General features: G+C 47.8%; 1 protein-coding gene across 1 annotated transcript in view; it reads right to left on the bottom strand.

Moving 5' to 3' along the window:
* Positions 1–13,454: 13,454 nt before the first annotated feature.
* PLCL1 (phospholipase C like 1 (inactive)) overlaps positions 13,455–23,649 on the bottom strand; it is a 216,729-nt gene continuing 206,534 nt past the window's right edge. The window contains exon 6 of the mRNA XM_063341823.1: positions 13,455–16,326. Coding sequence (XP_063197893.1) covers positions 16,144–16,326 — 183 coding nt within the window. The 3' untranslated portion in view covers positions 13,455–16,143. The remainder of the gene's footprint in view (positions 16,327–23,649) is intronic.

Genomic DNA, 23,649 nt, shown 5'->3' on the forward strand with positions numbered 1-23,649 from the left:
CCCTACTGAAGGTGATAAAGATAATATTTTCTGTGACATCCAACAATTAACTGGTAGTGCACATTAGGAGTACCACTTAGTTCATAATCTCCTTCCTTTATTCCAATTTAGGTGGAAGCAATACAGGTTTTATCCTGCAGTGATTGAGAAACTCTGTTCAAATACACTCTCTTTTCTGAGCTTTTCAAAGTTGTCTGCTGTTCTGGTCGTTTTGCCATATAGAGACACGTTTCCTCTAAACGTCTGCGAACATGGGAGGAAAACACGGGCTCTTCAGGTACCTCTGTCTGCATCTGATCAAATGTAGTCTCCGAGTTTGGAGTGGTCGTGTTGCTATTTCTGCTGCACTTCAAAAGAGCAAAGCTTCTCTTCTGTCATAAATTCTTCTTAGAAAAGTGGAAAGCAAAATTTATATTTTGCATATTGCTTTCCCAGCAGCCAACTTTTTGAACAGTAAGAAGTCCAAGTTTTCTGAATAGTCTGACTGCTCAAATGACTTCTATAAATAATTTGTCAGAAGGATTTAGGACAAACTTCTTGAAGGCATATTGATCTTTTTGAATCAACGTACAAGATAATAGCTCTGGAACAGCATGTACAAAGCTGACAAGTAAAAGTCATCCTTTCGGATAATCATATTCATGAGGTCAGCAGAGGACACTAACTCTCAGCACTTTGCTTAGTTTCCACATCATCTCTTCCCCCTGGGGTGTGAGATTAGATCAGGAGAAAAACCAGAAACTCTCATCTCCCAACCAGTAACCAGCTGTGAATCTCGCAGCACCGCTACTGAGGCAGCTACAGGTTGCAGCAACCTAAAGTCACGGTCAGGGCACAGAGGGAGGGAAATGAAAGGATCGACCATGGTGAAGTCCCTTATCCCTTCTTTGTCCATCTGCCTCTCTCCTGCACATCCCACCCAGACGAGCAGAGGTTCATGGCACCCCAGTGTTCCTAGGCACTCTTGCTGCTCTGGCCATTGCATCCAAGGAGGACCAGGATCCCCGGCAGCTGGAAGGCAGCAGCTGGATTGAGATTTAGGGGCACAGAGCTGGGAAGGGCCATCGGGACCATAGATCCAATTGTGCCATGGGGCTGCTTGGAGATTCAGTGTCCTCCACTACGGCACACAGATCAGTGTGACTTAGTGGGAGCCTGAAGTAAATATAATGGCTCAGCTGTCCATCCCAGGACAGGGGTAGGCAGCTCGTCAGTCTGCAGGACAGCCTGCTCATGCAGCGGGGAGCAGGGCAGGCTGGCACATTCCGGAAGATGCAGCTGGCTCAGCCAGCCAGGCTACAGAGGGGTAGGAATGCCTTTCACAGAGGGAGAGAAAAGCAGAGGTAGAGAGAAGGCTCTGTTATCTCTATGGCAACTGCCAGGGAGCTGCACGATGCTCACCAGGGGAGAAGGGAAGAAAGGGAGAGGGGAGGATAAAAACAGAAAGCATGGCCAAGAAAATGCTTAGCAGGGAGGAACCCACAGCAAAGGGAAAAACAGAGGTGGGAGAGGAGCATCGCAGCCCTCTGCTGCTGAAGGGGGAAAGCAAAGGGCTCAGGGTTGGCGTCCAAGGAGGAGGCTCTTGAGGTCCCAGCACAGGGACAGCTCTGCCAGCATCCCCATCCGCGTCCCGCAGCACAGTCTGCTGGAGCCAGGCACCGCTCTCCAGCAGGCCAGCAAAAGTTCCCCATCCTTTTCTAGGAGACACCAAAAAATGGGTGAGACTCAAATAACTAATAAGCCTGAGATGCCAGCAGTGCTGCAGTGCATGCATGATTTAAGGTCTGAAATATTCATTTTACTCAAGCCGCAGGTGAATATTAAGCTCGGATAAAGATGCCAAATGGGTGGTGAATAAATTATATTCATTGAAATCCATCTGAAACAATGTAAAATAAATACTGAAAACCAGCAGGCTGAGGATCATGCCAAAGCTGTACAACTTGTTTTATGTTCACACTGGAGTACAACGAAAAGGCAGCTTTGATTCAAAGTAGCCACATTTGTTCAGCTTTCCCTCATCCAGGAAGGCTTCAGTTTGCAATCTGGAAGTCAGGGTGAAAAATTCACTCCTTGCTTCCCACACAGGCACAGCACAAGAAGTTATTCCCTCCAAAATGGAAACATACTGTACTTGCTCTAGGCCTCCAGGAGACTCGTGTCCCTACTCATCTCCCCTCTGTTAGTCAGCAGTCATTCATATACCCTAATGAATTGAGAGAAAGAGTGGAAGATGATTCCTAGGGACTTCTCTTTACATAGATAATAAAAGAGCTCATTTTAAAACCTTTACCTGTTCATGTGGTGTGGGCTCTCTAGCTTGCCTGAGTTTCAGTTACAGCAACAGAGTGGTTTGCACCGCTGAACTCTGTGATTCAGAAGGCAACACGAGTGCAGAAGCCTTGCCAAGCAGAGGAATTAACAGCAAAGCCTCTTCCAAGCCCGGGAGGGCATTCACTTAGCACAGAAAATCTCTCAGCTCCTTGTGCAAACAGCGGACAGGCTGCCAGCTCAGCAGCAGGTCAGAGACTCACTCCAGGCTGAACAACACATGAAACCTAGAAACTCCAGGCTGAATGGTGTGCTACCCCAAGAAACATAGAGCGAGGCTTCCCAGGATGTGGTGCATCTCTACTAACCCCCAACATCCCTCTACAACAAAAGCTTTTCCCCACGGGTGATAGGAAGTAGCCAGGTTCACCTGACATAGGCATGGGAGATATTGCCCTCACCTTGGTGCCAGAGGAGATGGAAGGGGCCGAGGTAGTCGCATCCCTTGACATGGCCATGGGCTGGCTCAGGTCGCCAGGCTGTGTCCTTGCTGCTGCAACCTCCTCAATGGTTCTCTTTCTGCAAGGGAGAGATGCTGCCCTCGGATGAGGGCCAGGCATGGGGCAGGGTCTCCTCAGCTCCTCCAGAGGACAAGAGCAGGGAGGATGGTGGGTGGTGAATGCTGAGAGAGCCCTGACAACCAGCCAGCACCTCTGTGCTCCTGTTTTCCTTTTGTCAAGACAAGAGTGATGAAAGCACAGTATCACATTGACTGCTGGGGAGCAACTGTGCAATAATCTGCTGCGGTTCACATTGCCGTCCAATTTATCAATGCACGAGCTAATTTACAAGTGGGAGATTGGCATCACCTGTGCCCCGGGGATGAGCTGTGAAGGGAACTACTGCCATATGGCTCAGTCAGAGCATGAGGGATTATAATGACAAAACATGGCCTCACAGACTGGGGTTTCTTTACCTCAGAGCTTTTTGGTTAACTGCCCTGTTCTCTCACCTTGCTGCCAGCTTTCGATCACTGAGCAGCGGTCATGCATTAACCCGCTGGGAGCTGCCCCACATCCATGGGTAGTTCTCCAGCTCAGCACTTGTCAAACAAGAAATTTAGTCTTCATTAACTAAAGGTCTGAATTTAAGGCATCTTTGTTAAACTGCATCAAACGCTAGTGGGGATAGTCACATTCATAACTACTTTAGCTTTAATTAGCTTGATCTTAATTACCTTTCAAATCTAGGCCATTTTAGCTGTCCACATACGTTTAACACCATTCAACCACTGGGAAAGTGAATTCAAGTTTTTTCTTGGGGTACAAACAGACAACCGAGTTACAACGTACCAGCTGAGTCACAGTAGTTGCTCATGCTCACACTGAAACCCTTCACAAACGTGACATCTGACACATTAACACAAGTATCTCTCCTTGAGACTTAAATTAAGGCTTTGCCTCACAGCTGCTGCAGGGTGGGAGCACCTGCAGCATTGTCTCAGGTCTTGGAAACAGAATTTGATCAAGCCTGTAGGATGAACAGAGAGGTGGCCCCAGGAAATGCCTATGTGGTGAAATGGCGTGTATGCTCTGTGGACACTCTTGTCTCAGTCGTGCAAAGTCAGCTGGGGACTGCTTTATCTACACTGAAACAAGCCTCTTTTCCATGAAGCGAGTGTCCACGTGGCATCAGGCTTTGGCTCATCTCCTCTCCCTGGAAGGGGGACAGGACCATGAAGGCCGCTCTGGGGTATCCCCACAGGCTCACACGTGGGACCTCACACGTTTATCACACAGAGATGTTCTCAGCGTGACAACGGTTAAATGCAGCTGTGGCAGCTTGTAATTGGTCTCCCCTTCAAACACACACTCAGGGGTGCCCCAAGCATTAGGGGAAAAGCCTTCGTCATTTTCTCAGGTGCACTGGCCTGCCTGCAAGGACGGGCACAGCCTCCCCATCCTCTGCTCACGCTGCACAGCCCAAGGCAGCAGTCTGAGCACAAACTCGCACGAGAAGGACAGGCCAGCAAAGCAGAGGCTTCAAGGCAATTGCTTTCTAAACAATTCAGTTGTCCTTCTGCTGCAGCACCAGAAGTCTTTATAGAAAAGGCTTTGTTTTCCCCTTCATACAGCACTTTAAAGGATTTTTCACCCAGTGACCAGGTGAACTGCAGTGCCTGAAGTTAACGATAATACAGAAGAGGCTAAAGTGCCTTTGGCTTTAAAAGCCAAGTGCAAGCGGAGATGGAGAAGCCCTCTGAAGAGACCTGACATGCTCATTGGAAACCCTCCTATGATCACTTTGCTCAGTGTTTGCTGATGTCCTGAGCGCTGCCAGGAGCACACAGCTCAGTGGGAACCTTTCACCAGCAGAGCCAGACACAAGGTAGGGGACTGTGGCACAGCAGCAACAACAAATGTGAGGCTCCTTAGGGAGGCCTCTGCTCGTCATGGCCAAAAGAAACAGCTGAGAAGGACGAGCCTGCGCCAACATGGCCGAAAATGTTGGTTTGCTCAAAAAACATTGCAAACCATGAGCTGGAAGAAGGTGAATAAACAAAACCAGCAGGGATGGTGAGATGCAGCCTCATAGCAAGGACTGTGCTGTACATCTTGCAGCTGGGCACAGCGCAGAGACCTCTCAGCCCGCATCAAGGTGCGAATGCAGCTGGTGTAGCCCAGCTCGCAACACACCGTTGCCAATGCAGAGCCCTTCATAAGGATGTCCTACCTGTGGTGGGAGAGGGAAAGTGCTTTGGCTGTGTGAAACCTTGGGTTTTCAGTGCTCCCCTTCAGAGCAAAACTCTCGCCACCAGCAGTGGTACTCAGGTAGTTTCACTGAAGCAAAGTGAGTTGCTCAAACCCCGTAGATTTTTCTGAACTGCAGCCTGTGCATGTGCTACGCAGACCAGGGTTTCCAGGTAGAACAATCTCTGGGGAAAAAGGTACCCATGATCTCTTGTCCTAAATGATGGGCTGAGACACCATTATACAAAGCGACCAGGAACTTTCTGTAACTGAAGCATTTTGGGCAACCCTCCCTATGAGCATCAGCATCGCACAAGAGAAGATGTCTTTGAGGCTTCCTCTGAGAGGACAGTATAGGCTCCCTTAAATGTTGGAGGCAGTTCAGGTGCTGCAAACAGCTCTAAATCCCTTTCACATGACAAGTGAAACCCCCAAACTCTCTTGTATAACCTGTATTCTTTTCCTTCTTACAAGAAGATTCACTGACCTGAAAGAAGGATTACTAACTGAAAGACATTAGATTTAGGCTACCAGGCAGAAATCCTTATTAATCTTATGCCTGCTTAAACTCTGCTTTCAAAAATTTCTGTTCAATCAGTTGCAGAACAACCTACATTCGAAAGACAGACTGATGTCATTAATTACCTTTATCCCTCATGATATCTCTCCCATCTGTCTTAAAGAAAACCTTACCCCCCCCAGTTAAAAGTTTTCCTTGGACTTAGCAGTTCACAGAGGACAGGGAGTTGTGGCCTGCATGGAGAACGTGAGGGCTGCATTGCATTCCCAGGGAGAAGTTTTGTTTCCTGCTCTGCCACAGACCTCAGGTTCCCCTTCGCTGATCCCCAGGCACTTTCTGCTTCCATGTCCCTCATGTGTCCAGTGAGGGCACGCCGCCTTGCCTGATGGATGCGGGTAGCAGAAGTACCGCAGGGTGTAATAGTGTTAAAATAATGACAGTCCCAGCACTGGCAGTGCCTAAGTCCCATGGGAGCCTTTCTAGGAAAAGAGGACAAACCTCTCCACTCCTTGAACAGGCGTTCCAAAAAATGGTGATTTCATGGCGTGGCACAAACCAGTCCCTCACTCAGCAGGGACCATGTAGGATTGAGGTGCCTTCTCCAAGAGGAAGACATTCACTTGCTAAAATATAGCAGGAGACCAGAGGCTGGCACACCTTCCTCCCCGCCACCCTGCGTCCCTGCAGCCCTCCTGCCCCCTGGCAGCATGCCGCAGCGCTGAGCAGGATGTGGGCCAGCCCCGCTGGGCCCACGCACAGGGGCTGACCCCCGCCATGGCGGGAGGCAGAGGCAGGGCTGTGCTTCGCGCTGAGTCTCTCTGGCAGACATAGCCACATGGGCAATGGCACTAAATCCCCGTCTGACGTCTCAGCCATTCTGGATGCCGTTAGAGGCAATTTTCTCTCCAGCCGCCCGTTTTAATGGGATGTGCAGTTAAACAGATTCATCCTTTCAGCTTCACTCTGCAGAGCCTTCACTCTCCAGCCGCCGCCGCCGCTCCCATCCCGGGGAATTACAGTGCTCTCTGTGTTTCTCTCTTGCAGGCAGGCACACTGCTCAGAGAAGTAGCTCTTGCCAAGAAAAGTGTATAATCCAGAAAGCCACCTGCTCAGCTTTCATTCTTTGAACTCCCTACAATCAATTTGCCTTTCCCAGGAGAAGGTGCAACTGTTTTCAGTGCAGGAGGAAACAGAGGATTCACGATATGCTATAAAAGCACAGGCAGTCCCAGGGAAAAGGTTAATTTCCCTCACTGAGGGGGATGAAACCAGTTATGCGGGAGCCACAGAAACACCCTAGCATCCCCAATACTGACCTTCCAAATTTCATGGCACTGTCCTTCTGCCTGCTTCAGTCTCTCGAAGATTATCTTCATGTTCCCATCAGGCCAGGTTGCAGTGTTAGTTCCCTATGAAACAAGACAACGGCACTTTACCTTCCTGCCAGGTCTCCAACTCCTCCCTGTGGCTTTGCTCCTGCCAGAAACGCTGCTCTGCTTGGGATGGGGGCATCTGGCCTTTGCTACAGGGGCCTTTCGTGGATGATCATGGTCCACCTTAGACCCTGATGTCTGAAGCAGTAAGCACAGGGTCTGTGGAGCTGAAAGCGACCCTTTCTCCTCATCCTTTAGCTTTTGCAGATGTGATGGTTCAAACCACTTAGTATCACAAAACATTCCTCAGCAAACAACAGCAGCATCTGCCTCTGTCTTTACAGGGTAACCTGAATCCCCATAACCTCACCATCACCTTTCCTGTATTTTCTTGGTCAAAGAACACAAAAGATGACCGAAGAGGTACATCACTTGGTCTTGTACAAGCGTACACCTCGTGACAAGCTGTCACAGATAGCTGTCTTTTATGCAGATAAAGGCCCGGTTTCTCTTCAAGGGTTCCTACTACACCCACTACAAATACTTGCAGGAAACAGCATAAAGCAGGCACTGTTAGGATAAAACTAAATCCTCTCCTAAAGCACCCAGCTAAAAAAAGTGAGAGAAATTGCTGCCTAAAAATACCTATTTTAATATCTATTTCAAGAGTGAGTTCTGCTGCCCAGGAAAATCTGCTTTGCACAAAAGGGCTGGCAGCCCTCTGCACAGAGGGGCTGCTACAGGCAGTGACCGGCACCGCTGTCCCCGGGAGCCCACCCTGGTCTCCTCATCAGGCTGAGACGCTGCTAATTGTGCAGCTTCTCTGAGCGGGAGCCCCTGGGCCCTGTTCTGGGGAGCTCCCAGTGGTCGGTGGGTACTGCGCAGGGATGCGCCGAGCCTCTGGCAGCACCGGGCCTCTCCGGGATACGGCTCGGAGCAACGTCTGTGTCTCGCTTGCCTGCTAGGAAAAGGCAGGTCTTACCGTGACCTGCTGCCTTGGGTACTAGGAACACACGAGCCATTTTTTCTCACTGGGTGGCTGGGATCCAGAAGCCCCAGCCTGTAAGGCTACCCAATACAAATTCCTCACCAGACCTAAGGCTCTTTCCCATGCATATCGTTACTAAATACTATTTAGTCAATTTTCACATCCAATTCATATAAATAATGGGAGGAATCAAACCTGGTGCCATTCTGTCTTCATTTATGCTGTCGTCTGACTCCACATTGGAGACTTTCATCTGTCCTTAATTTGCTGCCTGGTAGAAACATTTTTACTGTGGACATCCGTGTTCATTTGATGTTAATTATGACCTTTAAGCATTACAAAAAAAATCCCCTGGCAACAGCTTCTATACACAGAGTGTGACAGATCGCAGTGTCAGTTTTCGCATAACACATCTCCTCAAGACTTAGGAGAGACAATTCCAACTGCATCACGACTGCAGGTTTATTGCAATCACCTTGCTAAGAAATATCAAGTTAGAATCAATGAGAAAAACAAAAAAATTCTCCTCTTCTATGGAACTGATGCAACCCATCATGAGCACTCGTAGGTCTTCTAATACATCCCATGATGGGAGAACAGTGCTGAAATAAAAGTCACAATAGTTTCAAAGCTCCCGGTGGCAGAGGGCAAGCAAACCACGATGAGAAATACAAGTATGAAATGGCAAACAATTTAGATGGAAGTCTACGTGTGGTTTTCCATATCTCAGCAAAGAGGTCAGCTGTGCCAACAGACGGCGCCCAGCTCGCTGACAAATTACTCAAGGTAACACCTCCATCCCAGCACGCCGGTTGGCAGATGGAGCAGCGCAGACGAGATGCAAAGGCTGCTCCTGGAAAGCTCTCCCTGCTGAGCCCTGCCACGCTGCCCCAGGCGCTGAGCTCTGCAGGTGGCCTCGGCCCAGGAAAAGCTTTCCTTTGCAAAACAATCAACATAGTACAGGTCTGAAACACCATAGAGGGGCAGAGCATGACAATGCTGGAAGTTTTCACGGCTCCTAACCTGCAGATACACCGGGGTTTGCTGATCTCCCCAGCCTGCTGGATTGCAGGCAGTCACTTGCATACATCCCGCCTCTTCTCATACCCGAAATATCTCCGCAGGCTTTCCAGAAACACGGCATCAGCTTCTGCTTGCCATACGGGACTCGTGCCTCACAGCAAGCCCTAGCTAACCTCAAACGCCTTTTGCAAACCTGAGCCCATCTCAAGGAGTTGTGTTTTGGGTTTACTCTGATGACAATTCATCAACTCTACACTCAGTCACTTCCAAAATGTTTTGGCTGATCTGACAAGGGGGTACCCTACCATGTCATTGTCTGTGTGCTGCTGTATATCTCTGGATTGTTTTCTTGGTCAATGCATCCAATACGTCAGAACAGCTCTGTTTCCAAACCACAGTCTAATGCCAGTCCTGAAACAGTGCTGCCACCCTCCCACTCAGGAGCCGGGACAATGTACTGCTGGCCTTGGCGAGGCAGGGAGCACCGGGGGGCCGGGACGGGCCTCAGCAGGAACCAGCGGGCTGGTTTGTGTGGGTGCCTGGCTACTACAGACAAGACACGGGCAAAAGGCAGTCACAGCATATAACAGGTGAAATTACAGTTTGGCTTTGATGGGAGCTGAGCCCACTCACGCTGTGGTTGGTCTGAGCCTCCCAAATCTGGCTTCACCAGGTAGTCTCCGAGCGCACAGCCCCACAGTGAGCTGCTGCCAGCCCCAGGCAGCCCCACGTGTCCCAGAGAAGGCTCCTTGTGGCCCTAGGCTGGGTGCCCACTGGTTCCACACAAAGTCATTGCACAAGTAATTTCCTTCTCGCTGCTTGGACTCCATAAAACCTAGAGACCATCAAGGAGTGGAAAGGAAAGGAGCAAACCAGATTTCCTCTGGTGCTAAGGGGGAGGGGGTGGCACAGCTCAGCTGTAGCTGCGCGGCTCTGGCTTTGGAGACCCCTTGTGCAGGGAGGCTGCTGCAAACCAGCAGAACACAGCTGAGCCGGGGACTGTGAATCCCAAAGGCAAAGGTAGGAAGGACAGTACATCAACACCAGCAAGCAGTGGACTTGCCGATATCACTATGTTCTTCAATACTTCGCTTCTGCCTCTCCAGCACACTCTATTTCTTCATTTTTCACTTTGGGAGACCCCAGCTACGAAACGCAGCAGTGAACGATACTTTGGCCCGTTCGCGTTGTGCGGGAGGGAGCAGCAGCACCGCGCGCCCTCTTCCCTGCCCACGGCACGCGAATGCTGCGGCCGCAAACCTGCACAACTCCTGCAGCGCTGTGCTGCCAGCACCCTTCTCCGTCCATCAGCATCATAAATAATCATAGCAGCTCCTGCTGTCTGAATCATAATTTGTATCTCATTTCTAATTGTATTATGTGTAGCTGGTCCAGCAGACCCTGTGTCAGGAAGCATACAAATAATTCATCTGTATTCCTCCATTCTCCCCATATGTGCTTCCAGACAAGTCACGTTAATACCGGTCTTTGTCCACTTCTAATCTCATCTCCCCCCTGTATATCCAGGATCCTATTTAGCTGCATTTTAGATGCCATCCAAAATTAATGTTTCACCTGGTGTATTCAGTCTCTTCCCATACTCTAAACTCCTGACTAAATTCACTTTGGAGACTGAGGATGCACTATAGGAATTCAGTCAGAATGACTTTGAGGACTAATACTTTTGGGTCAAAATATCATCAGTTTTACCTTACAAAACATAACACCTGATTCATCACCACAGGCAGAAATATCTACGATGCTCTTGGTGGCCCATATATCACTGAAGCACAGTAATTTTGTGATTTTGCATGCCAGAGTCAAATGAGATGATTTAATGAGGTGTCACTTGAAACTGATTGACACCTGCAGCCAGAAAGCGCATTGAACAGCACTTCTACCCACTGGGCCACAGCCACAAGCTGCTTGCGTACAGTGCCATCAGTGCCACAGCTGTGAACCCGCCCAGCTCTGGGGATTCCCGCTAGTGGGAATGCCTCTAGGACCTGGGGCCGTGGCTACAGACTGTCCTGTCCCCTCAGGTTCACCCTCCCAGAGCCACACTAACCCATGGGTCAGGGATGGGACCAATCAGCATGGCCACCGTGCCTCCAGCCCTTGCTGAGGTCTGTGCAAACTTCTGCTGGTGGAAACCAACCCCACCGGTTACCAACCTGCTCCCTGCCCCAACAGCCCTTCACCGGCCCTGCAGGGAGGGCAATGGTTTCCTTCTGGGGGCTTTTGACAAGCGCCCACCCATGCAGACTCCCAAAACTCAGCATCCTGCGACACATGCCAACACACCACCTCCTCTCCATGCTCACTTTCAGCCTCAAGTATCACGTTTGCTTCCCAAGCCTACTGCATTCATGTCTTAATAAACGAATGAGTGCCCACTGCACAATTTAACAGGGAAAATACTTCTAACAGCACCAATAACTCAAAGCTGCCTTTGCAATCATTCGTTTTTCTTCCATTTCCCGGAGCAGGGTGGTGTGGACTGTGCACAGCAAACACCTGTCAAACCCAACGCTGCCTCCTGCTCATGCATTGTCTGCCGAGATTTTCATTCCTGCACATTTTCTTGAAATTACTCCATGTATTTTTTCTGCAAAAGCAATTTATTCATAAACTGTTTTGAATAATCAAGGAGAGTAGAAAAATCCTCCTTTAAAACACGACCCGTTTGATCGGGGGCATGTTCACGCAACGCTCTCTGTTGCAGGGAAGCAGCTGGTGGGACAGCACTTGCACCTCATTTCTGGCCCAGCCGCTCACATCTCAGTTACTGAACTCACATATTCCTCACCATTATTTTAAAAAGGAAACAGTTTTTCAGGGATCTGCCGGGGAAAACAAATGCAGGACGGCTCAGCCTGAGCCCGTGCAAAGACAACCCGAAGGTTCTGTGGCAGAATAGTCTCAAACAGCACTCACGCTTCAGAGCTGGGAAATACACCCCGGCAGTACTCACCGGTACCGCCTTCTGCTTGGTGTGGCAATTTGGAGACAATTTTACAGCTACAATATTATGGAAACCTTTGGATTTTCATGCCTGCCCAGGGAGGTGCCTGGTGTTTGTCTGTTTCCAAGTGCATATTCACTGTGCCCAGATGTGTTCGTCCCTCACACTCACCTTTGCCTGTTAAGTACTGCACCTTACAAGTAGTGAATCTCAGATTTATTGAATGTGTACATCATCTACTGCTGCTGCAATACGAGCTGGGGTTGCCACGCTCAGTCCCACAGCAAGCAGGGAAGGCTCCTGCAGCTCCCTCACCTTTTTCTTTTCTGATGCTTCCTGAGTTAGTCCCCTGCACGAGGCTGCTGCCTGTCGCTATAGGAGTGGGATGGAGGCCAAGGAGGCTGCGACCTAATGTTTTAGTCTGAACAGACAGACGGAAGAGATGGGTTATTATACAGGAAAGCTCTCTCTCCGTGCATGCAATTATCTGATAATGATCTATTTTGGGAGATAAATCTCAGAAAGAGGAACACGCAAAGCTCTCACCTTGTTTGCACTGGGAAGCTGCGTTATGCCTTTAAAAAACAGGGAATAAAATGCGTGAAAAATAATACAGAAAGCAGCAGAAAGGCATGGTGCTTTAACTTATTCTGAGCTCAGGAGAGGGAGGGGGAAGGGGTCAGTCCTGCTGGTCACACCAGCATGTGAAATTTGGTAAAAATTATTCCTGCTGATTTAAGACTAATCAGGCCCATGAACAGCTGGACTAATTCAGCCTCGTTTCCCGTGCTTCATGTCTGGATTCCTTCATGGACATAAGAAGCAAAACGCAAGTGAAACCTCTGCATCGACTCTTTCTCTTGTGGGCCCTGGTGCCTAGCACACAGGTAGAGGTCACGCTGCAGCCTCATGCCCCGGGAAATGTGCTGCCGGGGCCTCTCCGAGCCACCTGCCTTGTCTTTGCTTGGGGAATTCGCAGGAACTTAACACCTTGGAGGCGACTGCCTCCCAGTGCCCTCCGGAGAGGGGAGCGGGTCACGGCTCAGCCCTCCTCACACGCGCTGGCTCACCTCACTCACCAGCGGTGGGAGGACCGGGCAGACACTGGTGTTCCAGGACAGCCCAAACACAGTGCCTGGATGTTCTCCTGAGAGCACCAGCACACTCAAAGGGGTTTCAGAAATCTGTCACCTAATCCATGCCTGGAAAGGAAAACATCATCAGTCTTATCTTACAGATGAGAGAATGACACAAGGAAAATAAATACTCTAAAGATGCAGGACTCCGTGGCAGAGGTGGAACGAGACCCAGGTAGATTCACTCCTGTATTCCCTCTGGAAGCCACCTCCCTGTGCCCGTCCCTGAGAGCTTCTCTGATTTCTTGTTGCTAAAAACCACTGTAAAGAATGGCAAATACCTGTAACCCTTTCCTGACATCATTCCCCAGGAAGTGATATAGATAATATCTTCCCATTCAGGTGGGACATCAGGCAAATAGTGGTTGTACCACTGCAAGAAGCCAGACATGTCATGAAACCCTCCCCGAAAGGCTGGGCTGCCAGTCCCCTGTGTATTTTTGCTGTCGATGCTGAATATGATTTTTCACGCGTTCTTCATCAAGGCTGAATTTTTATTATGCCAACTGACACTTTAGCATCCACTCCCAGTGACTTCAAAAGGGGCACAGAGCACACAGGAAGGAGAGATGAGCGTTTGCCGCCAGCCCGCTCTTCGTGCAGGAGGGTGGAGCTGCTCCAGCTGCAGGGATGTGGGCGCCAGCACCCGGCGCGGTTCCAGCCACTTGGGTCAATCCAGGGTGCCCGAGGTTTTCTGCTCCCTGTATGTTGGCACAGGAAGCCATGCAGCATGACCTTGGCACAGGACACGATATGAATTCTAAACATGGTGTGAAAGGTGTGGGCATGCATGCTATGGGATTTCCGTCCAGCCACTGTCTGCTGGGTCTGCAAATACCTACAGAACAAGAGCTACGCGGTATCCCTTTCCATGTGAGCACAGAAAGCAAGCCCTTCTCTAGGTAATTTTCTGGTCATTTATAACATCAGAGAAGGAAGGAGGACTAGAAGGTATTTTGCCAGCAGATCCTGTACAGACATTGGGATAGCCTTTCAAATTGAAAAATAATCAAGTTATTTCTAGGTTTAAATGAAGCACCAAGAGGCAAGCCACTTACCCTTTCTGAAGCAACCTCTCCTCTCTGAGAGAGATGCTTTCCAAAGGTGGTGCTAGGTTAACAATTTCCATCCTCCCCAACTGTAAATACCAAAGGCCAAGTGATGTTCTTCATATAAACATGATGAAATCAGGAAGGTAACCCAGGAGGGCAAAATGTGAATGAGCACACTTGCATCATTGATCTGGGCTTTATGCCTTGCCTGAAACACAAACGACATCCCTCGCCAGACCTCAACTAAGGCCGAATACTCACTCATAATCTAATGGAGAGATAAACAAAGGATTTAGGGCTGGATCTGAACAAGTACGGCAAGTTTTAAAGAAATGGTATTTAAGGTATAACCTTAAATCAAAGTTATAACCTTTGCAATAATACAGTTCCTCTCGGAGCAGGACCTTCTTTCAAGCAACTTACCCACTCTAACGCACCTTTATCCATGTCTCGCTGATTACCTTCTGTGTTAAATCACTTTAAAAACATGGGTCAAAGTTGTTTCATAGCTTTACTCTCTCAGTAATGTGCAACATGAACATAATAGTGTTATTAAGAAATCAAAAATAACTTAACACAATAGCTATATAAGATTCTCCAATGGTCAAACTTTCAGCAATTACTTTTTGTTAAGTTCAGAAAATTAGCATATTTGTTAATCAAATTAATTTAAAAAGTAGCTTTTCAAAATAAAAGCAATGCTTTAAATAGTCTTTTTTATAACCATAAAACACTTAGTCCTGTTAAAGGTAACACAAATACTACACTCAAGCACAGTACTTAAACGATTGAAATGAATGTTGTGAGCACAGGTGAGCTGGACAGCGGGAGGGACGAGGATGCATTGCTTCGTGACATTCTCCGTCTCCTTTCTACAGCGGAACAAGGAGGCATCCAATTCTCAGGACTACCCTAAACACAGGATGCGTGTCAGGGTCTCTGTAACTGCTGCACAAAAATGTTGGTACCGTTTTTTCCCCAAGCTATTTCTCTGCGCTACATCCGTAGCAGTTCTGCAGCCTTGCTTCAAATTTCTAGCACAGCACGATTCTTAACCACAACAACGTAAGGTCAGATCCTGCTTGCTTCATCCAACTGACTTCAACGTCTAAGCAGAAGGCGGCACGCAAGATCTGACCTCTCACACCTCTTGCAGCAAACCTCACAGTTTGTGAAATCTGTAAAACCTTCCTTCCCATAGTGGCACCACCGGGTGTCTCAGAACAGGCTGAAGCTCACCTTCAGAGTTCACGATCACCGAAGGATCTTCACAGCTCTCCTCGTAACTACGGGGCTGACTAGCTATGGTCATTACTGCACAAGTTAACGCCTATCAGCAAAGACTGTAGCTGTCCTGCAGATCTACAAGGTAGCGATGATTTACCGGAATGAAATAAATCAGCGAGTACTTATGTTAGTACGTCCTATCTAGGTGTATCCCGAAGAGCAGTTTGTTAAAATTCAGTGAAATGTACACCTCAAATCTGATCGCAATCTATCCAGCAACTCTGACTATTTAATATCCCGTTTACTTGGTTTGAATTGTTCATTAAAAATCACGTTCAGGATCTGCAGCAAACCGCTGGTTTTGTCCTCATAAAAACAGCTGTTGGTGACATTTGTTGTTGTATTTCGTTTGTTTGTTTAAACAGCGTAACAGTAATGTAACCTAGAAGTTAAATGATAAAAGCTGGAGAGTAAAATAAAGCACAAAACTGATACAAGTACTCTCTATTTGTTTTGATCTTCAGAACGAACAGGCCTATTCAAAGATGACAAAGGAATAAATTAGCAAATGACTAATGTAATGCATGAAAGGGCGTCTACAGGATTTGCATGTGCGCACACACACACGCACTTGCATACAGACAGCTTGGCTTCATTAGAAATCTCACTACCAGAGTTTAACTTAGATAAATTAACTGCATTAAAATACTGACATTGTGAGGGTTTTAATACTACCAACACCCTGTAGAGGGCATTCCTGTGTGAATTTTTAAATGCTTTAAAAAAATAGTTTAGAGTTATTGAAATCTGTGACGAATGTGACAGCTCTGCCTCCCCTTCACAGCCTCCCGTTCTCATCTCCGGTGTCCTTCTCCTGTATTGCCTCCAGGCACCGTTTCGACTTGGCATCCGCGTGCCCACTTCCAGTTTTGCTCAGTCCGCACGACAGGCACGCTAGCTGGATCTGCTTCATGTTCTCTAGGGCTTCGTTCTTGGCATTCTTCAGGAGATCTCCTTGGCCCTGAGGATGCACAGACAGACATGCAGGAGATAGTCAGGAATCACACACATCGCTGAGGACCAAAAGCGGCAATACTGTCTCTGACACGTGGTGTGATGCTGCGGAACAGGTCCCAGGTCCTGTCTCAAATCCCCTCTGCCTCCTTGTGAACACCAGCCCCGGGGGAGGGGACTGAAGCCCCTCTTGCAGCCCAGCCCAGCGGGGCAGGCAGTGGCCAGCAGAGCAGGCAGGGTGAGCGGGACAGGCAATGGCTGCATGTCCCCAGCCAGGAGTCCCCTGTGAGCTGAGACCCACCCCTTCTTGCACCCCGATTTGCTACCCAGCCTTGGGCCCTCCTTTAGCAGAGCACACCTGTAAGCAGCACAGCACCCTTTAGTGCCACACTGAATCCATCTGAACCGTTTTGTTTGGGACCTTTGAGCAGGAGAATGGGAATGACAGACCTCACGAGCAAAAGCCTGCTTCTATATCATCTCTGAGCATGTACAGGTGAGGTGACTAACGGGATGTCAATCCAATTTGTAACTATCAGGAAAAACGTGTTACATGAAATTTGTATCAAGGAGTTGGTGTTCAGAAATGCCAAAATGAATATTTATGCAATATTGATATCTCAAGTGCCGCAAAGCGACAAGATTCTGGTGCTAGAGGATACAAATAAATAAAAGCCAGAAGATGCATCTGGTTATTAAAATTCAGCATCACTGAGAACTTGAGCTGCTCTTCGCCTAATGTCACCCGAACTACAGCTTAAAGTACACCACCCGCTGCAGCTGGTTATAGGCATATTCAGAAGGAATACCTCCGGCTGACTGAAATGTCACATTCGCATCCCTGCAACCAAACCTGACCTCCTGCGAACCCACAGATGCTCTGTGGGCTCTCAGAGGAGACAACAGATATTACGGCAGGACCCGGGGCACACTGATGGCTGACCCTCCTTAGGTTTTTAAAACAAACCAGATGTGCTGGGGGACTTGCAGCGCGACACCTTCCAGCAGTGGGAGCATCTTGCTGCTCTCCCTTTCCCCAGATCTAAGAGGAAGGATTTATCCCACACCCATGAGAGCACAGTTCTCTTTTTGCCAGTGCCTGGCACCGGACTTGCACCGCCTGAGCCCCTGCAAACAATGTTCACAACGAAGAAACAATGGTGGCTTGCAAGTCCCGCTGCACTGGTAAACACCACGTGGGAAACCACGTCAGCCAGGGATGGCAGCCCGCACCCGGAAACGTGATTGCCTCATCTCCTGGTGACATGAATTTGTCCCTGCTGAACAATGTAAATCGCTACCCAGATGCTGGGAATCCAACTCAATGCAAGAATAACAAAAAGCACTGGGACTGCGCAAGCAGCTCTGTGCTATTCGGTATGAAACTCTTTAGAAGAGATTTGCATCTCGGCAGCATGACAGTTATGGGAACACACAGACAAATAGCTTGGGATCCAGTGAGCAGACATGCTTTGAAAAAACAAAACAGGAGTAATATACGCAGCATATATTTCACATAGCCATGATCTTGCCTTTAGGACAGAGGTTGAGTTTGTGGTTAAAGGCAGTAAGCCGGAATCCAGGAGCACCATAGCTGCCTCGAGTGTCCAGCACGCTCCGGTCTCCCTGTCTGCAAATGGCACAGGAATCATGCTGGACTGTAGCAACAGGGACAACACACCACGGCATAGGCAAAGAGATCCGACAGCACTATCATCGATGACATGATAATGTTATCAAAAAGGGTGGTAGATTCTTCACTACGCAAATAGAGTTTTAAATAATTTGGTTTGGGGATGAAACAGACCCAGCTGCAGTGGGGGTGCTGCTTTTTCTTGTCAGGCATGCGGGACTGAAGACACCAAAGGCTGCACCAACACGCAGAAAAGAGTCGGTGTGATGATGCTTTGCAGCCTTAACTTCTCCAAGTCAAAACCTGGCACTATGTATTCCTGTAGCACAAGAAACAACTCAAAATAGACATCCCTACAGCACCAGGAACAACTAAGCCCCAAACCTGGGAGAGACAGTGCAACAGAAAGGCAAAGTGATGATGATGAAGGCCCAGCACCCCAAAGCACCTGGCGTCCCCTTAGTTGGGATGTCTGCGGAAAGCCTTCTAGGAGGTTGTCCTCTGCCTGTGGCATGGCCAGCATCTCCCCAGGCAGCAGGAACAATCACCCATGCAGGGCATGGAGGAGGAGGAGGAGGAGGATTTCCTGTCATGTGGCAGCACAAGATGGATGCAGCTCCCTAAGCTGACACAAAGAGCTTCAACTGAGTCTATGTCACTTGATTCATGTCCTCTTCCTTCCCAGAGGGAGGGCAATGGATGGAAATCTTGGGTGGCCCACAAACTGTGTCTTTGCCTAGGGACTCACTGAGACACTCATTTAAGGGAAGCTACTTGGGATTTGATAAAACCCCACTTGGAAGACGACAGCCTGAGTCCGCCCTGCAAAGACTCCTATCTGAAGTCCCCAGAAGCCAAGGGACTTCACACCCTGTGTGAGGGTGCTGAGCCACCCGCTCTCCCTCATGCATATTCCAATTTCACACGTAAGTAACCAGGCAGTTCAGATTACAGGTTTTGTCTGAGGCAACACACAACACGTCTTCTGGTTCCAAGAAGAAAAACACTCCTCCTGAGCACACTTCCAATATTTTGAAGACATTCTTATTTTACAGTCATCTAAAAACAGAAATGGACTTATCAAAATAGTGTGATTCCATTCATGTGCAGACCAATTGATTTATGTCTTAGTCTCCTTGTATTTTTTATTTTTAAACAGCTGGTTCATTTGAGCAAGCTGAAGGAGCAAAACCGATTTTGAATCATCTGTCACAAGAAAATTAATGACAAACCAGCCCCCTCTGACAGAGCTGTCATAATTCTAGAGACACCATAAAAAAAATAATCTGTGGGCATGCTCTGTTTGAAAAGCCATCTGTTTGCTTTGAAAAACTGGCTGTGAGCATAATCCACTTAAGAAAAATGTCAGCAAAATTGTGTCAACACCTTAACGAACTAAATACTGGATAGAAGCTGGAGTAAACCTTAAAAGTAGGATTGCATTGAAACAACCTTCATAAATCAGTCATTGCTGTGCACAGAACAATGCCCTTTGCCCTTACAAACAAAGCATCTCTCTTCCAGACAAAGAGAGATCGTGATGGTCCACTTCGGCATCTATCCATCTATCTCCCTTCTGCTATTGGTATCATCAGCCTTCCTGAAAATAAATACTTGTGAGAAAGTCTAAACTCACTAAATTAAGCCAGAAGAGATTAATCGAACATTCCACTGGAAAAAACTGATCAAAGGCCCCATTTTTATCAGAGTTAGGGAACATTAAATGTCAGGTTTCATACCCCTAACTACAACTAACTGTGGAGCCTCAGCACAAATTAACATTACAGTACAAATAATGCAGCTTGTCAAGCAAGTATAAGATTATAAGTCTTTACCTTGACAGGCTAATACTACTTAGAAAATGGGGATAATCTGACATGGCTTTAAATATTGCCCAGTTTCAGTGACAACCCATGAAGCGCTTTAAGAAGCATAAGTAGTTCTAGGTAGACACTGGCAATGGCCGCAGATGGGATGAATTCTGTATGTGGTTGTTTATTATTTATTTTTTTTGCCAAATCAAACTCCTAAGTTTTTATGAGTCAAGACAACAGCTCATCATATCCGGCGACAACCCAGACTCTGAGGCTGGGGAAACGAGAGGAGGAGGCGGGTTAGGTAAGTGGCAGCATTTTGTGTTTGACTCTACAGTATTAACTTTTTTTAATATGTGCATGTATATTTCTACATAAACATAGATATATGGGTGTGGATATGTACATTAATAAATAATTACCGTTTCTATTCCTATGCTTTCAAGGAAACGCTCTGTGACACGTAGGTCACAGCAGACCGCTAGCTCTGGGCACCCACCAGGACTGGGGACCCTGGCTACCACACAGGAGGGACCCGAAGCCCCCGTGTTGGCAGCTGCCCGCACCAGCATCAGGGGACTGCAGGAGGACCCTGAAGGCCACCGCTCGGCCTGTGCAGACGGAACTGCATCAACAGGTCACCCCACACAAATGCCTCCCTTTCCTACCAGCGAAGTGGAAAATCCCATGTTGAGCAATAGGGCCTTCTCCCGGGGTTCAGAACCGGCTGTGTTTTCAGGGAGGCTGAAAGAGTGGCTGCGAAGGCCATTTTGTAATCTGCTGCTTGCTAAAGCAGGCAGTTGCTTATCTCCTGGCAGACACGTTCTCTGACAGCACATTATGGGAGCTTTCCCCTCCGCTCCTCGGGGGCTGAGTAAACAAACAATAAATAACAGAGGTCTCACCGCACATGCCACATCATGCTCATGATATTACTGTTATTTTTTAACTTTTTCTCAAAGAAACAAGCCCTTACGTTATTACTTAATCACAAAGTAAAACCTCCAGAGGCCGCCTGTGGTTGGCTGAAAAAGCCAGACACGGCCAAGTGAAACAATGGCAAGCATTGCGTTGTTCCACATCTCAGAGGTAACAGGGGTAAGGTAACGGCACCCAGAGTCTGTGCCGAGGGACTCGGAAAGCAGAAACGCTGGAGAGCTGCCGTGACATTGGGATATTCTATGTGCAGGAGGCATTTACCACAAGGGGGGCATTTGCATTTTCAAAGTGTCATAGTGGGACTTTAATTGTGTTTAACATTAATAAGGAGGCACACAATTAAATGAGTGCACATGGCTTTGAAAATGTAATCCTGAGGAGGAAATCATTAATGAAATGATTTGACTGCTATGTTAAACTTATTACAAAAAGCAGATATTTTTCCATGCCTCCTTCGAAGTCAAATGTGGGAACAATTTATATGAATTTGATTATGATACATCCCCATTTCAGAACAGAGTACTCCAAAAACACGCAAAGTATTTCTGTATCAATGCAGACTTTAAAAACCCACCCTTTTCATTACTACTGCCTCTAGCTTGTCAAGAACTTTGCTTTATTCTCCATGATAGAGAGTGCACATGTTGCCATGAAAAATTATTGTACACAAAGATTATACAGAAAGCATATAATCACTTCTCACACACTGAAAAATAAAGGATTGCAAAAATGAGTTACCCCACAGGAAAAGCAGAAGCCAAGCATTACTTATCAATTTATTTTAAACCCTTGTGAAGCAGAAATTCACTTCCTATCAGGAAAATACAAAGGCCACAAATATAAAGGATGGCACTTAAATGGCACTCCTTGTACCACCGGTGTATCATTTAATGTCTGGGGTTTGGGGGTAGCTTCCCACATACCCAGTTCTGAACCAAATGCAAGAGCTTGCTTCTACCTGGCTGAAGCCAGCAACAGCTTTGCCACTGGGTAAATTGGGCGATCTGACCGGGTCCTCGCTGGGGCCCGAATCACCGCATTTCTCAGTATTTGCTAGTAATTTCAGACGTCAAACTGAGCGTCTCATTTTGGTGCATCAGCGTGTTACTGACAGCCAGAGACCTTCTCTCCCATTTCCCAAAGCAGAGTCTAGCAAAAATTTCCAAGAGGGAAATAGAGCTGAGAATCAACTATATCACATAGAGAACAGATCCGAGATGTACGAAAAAGAAAATATCCACCCAGGGAAAGGCAGTCACCACTATATGAAGTGTTAAATCTCTGTAAGCAAGAGCAAGAAAGAGAAACTATTGTGGAACAGATTGTCGTGTGCAGCTTTGACACAAGGTTACACGATAGAAACAAGGTGAACACGAGTTTTCAGATGAGCATTGAAATTGAATCAAAGGTTGTGCCAAGCAGCAAGGTCAGGAGTTCTAGGGCTGATCTGCTCAACGCATCACAGCCAGCAGCTGGGACACCTAGGAGAGCAAGGACGAGGAAGAAGACCGAGGAGGAGGAGGAGAAATAGTTAACAGGAGCAATCTCCTAGTATTGCTGTATCTAACCTTACTTCAGCTTACTTATTCCTTACTTCAGCCTTTCTCCATTTACTGCATGAACCAGCCGGGCTCTGGGTTCTCCTGCCTGTCTGTCACTACACAGGAGGCTGAGCAGGTTCAGAGAGCAGAAAGAACCTCAGGAAATACCCAGGAGAAACATCAGGAGTGCAGAACTGCCCTTGGCTGTACTGTATTTCCCAACTGTTTTACAACCTACTCAGGGAAAAAATTCCTGTTTGTACCTGGTATTTGCACGAGTCTCGGAAATGAAACCTCACCGGCAAGCAACACCGGCAGCCTTGAGGGCACTCACCAACTTGCCAAGACGCGCAGCCCTAAGGTGGTGCATCCCAGCCAGCAGCATCCTGCCAGCAAGCACCTAACTGAAGGCCAACTGCTGGGCGAAGGGCTAAGGGGTAACCATCTCTGCAAATACCATTTACAAAGCTCTTTTCCAGTGCAGTCAGGTGTAAGAGCGAGAGAACAACCCCAGCATTCCTCCAAGTGGTTGGTAAAATTCCCACGGCAACTCCAGAGCAACCTGTCCAGGAGCTCCCTGTACAAAAGCAGAAGACGCTCTCAGCAGTTCAAGGGAAAGCAGGCAGGAATCTGGATTACGGCCCCTCCACAGAGCCCATTCGGTCCCAGCTTGACCTGAGCACGCAGTAGGTTCCAGTATATCAGTCCAGTTCTCTTTGAGGCACAGATCTCTGCAACCACAGTAGGTGTTCAGATACCATCGCAAAGGGACAGAGGCTAATAAAAATGAATAAATAAATGATAACAAATAGAATAAATAAATAACGGCCAAAGTAAAGTAGGATTCAGAGAGCTCTAGCTTGTAATACAGATCAAATCTTAACCTCACCCATGACTCTAGTGTGATCACTCATTGCGGCCACGGACTGGACTACTCTGTTAACACACCCAAAGGTTTTGTGGCTGCAGACCAGTACTCTGACCCAGACACGGAGCCCGATGCTAAAATTGTAAATGTGGTGTGTTAAGAACACTACCCAGGTTACCTGAAAACCAGTTCCATCTGATTTTAACTACTTACATTTAAACTCCCAAACTAGACCAATCTGACAGTTAGTCATTAGGCTGTTCCACACAAACCCCAAAACTTCTGAACTGATTTCATTTTGCCATTTGGGTCTCACCCCGAAGGTCTGCATTGGAGGGGATGATTAAATGAGGATCTACAGAGGTGTCCAGCATTAGCGTGGCTAGTTTTCCAGGAGGCTAGCGACAGTTCACCGCACAGCCAAGCGATCAACCCCGCAGCACAAAGCAGTGACCTGAGCAGCTGGGAAGAGGGAACGCCGCTCCCTCTGCCAGCGTGGTACCTCCTTGAAAAACACCCCTGGCATTTTTTGCCT

This window comes from Chroicocephalus ridibundus, chromosome 7, assembly GCF_963924245.1.
Source record: "Chroicocephalus ridibundus chromosome 7, bChrRid1.1, whole genome shotgun sequence".
Lineage (NCBI taxonomy): Eukaryota > Metazoa > Chordata > Aves > Charadriiformes > Laridae > Chroicocephalus > Chroicocephalus ridibundus.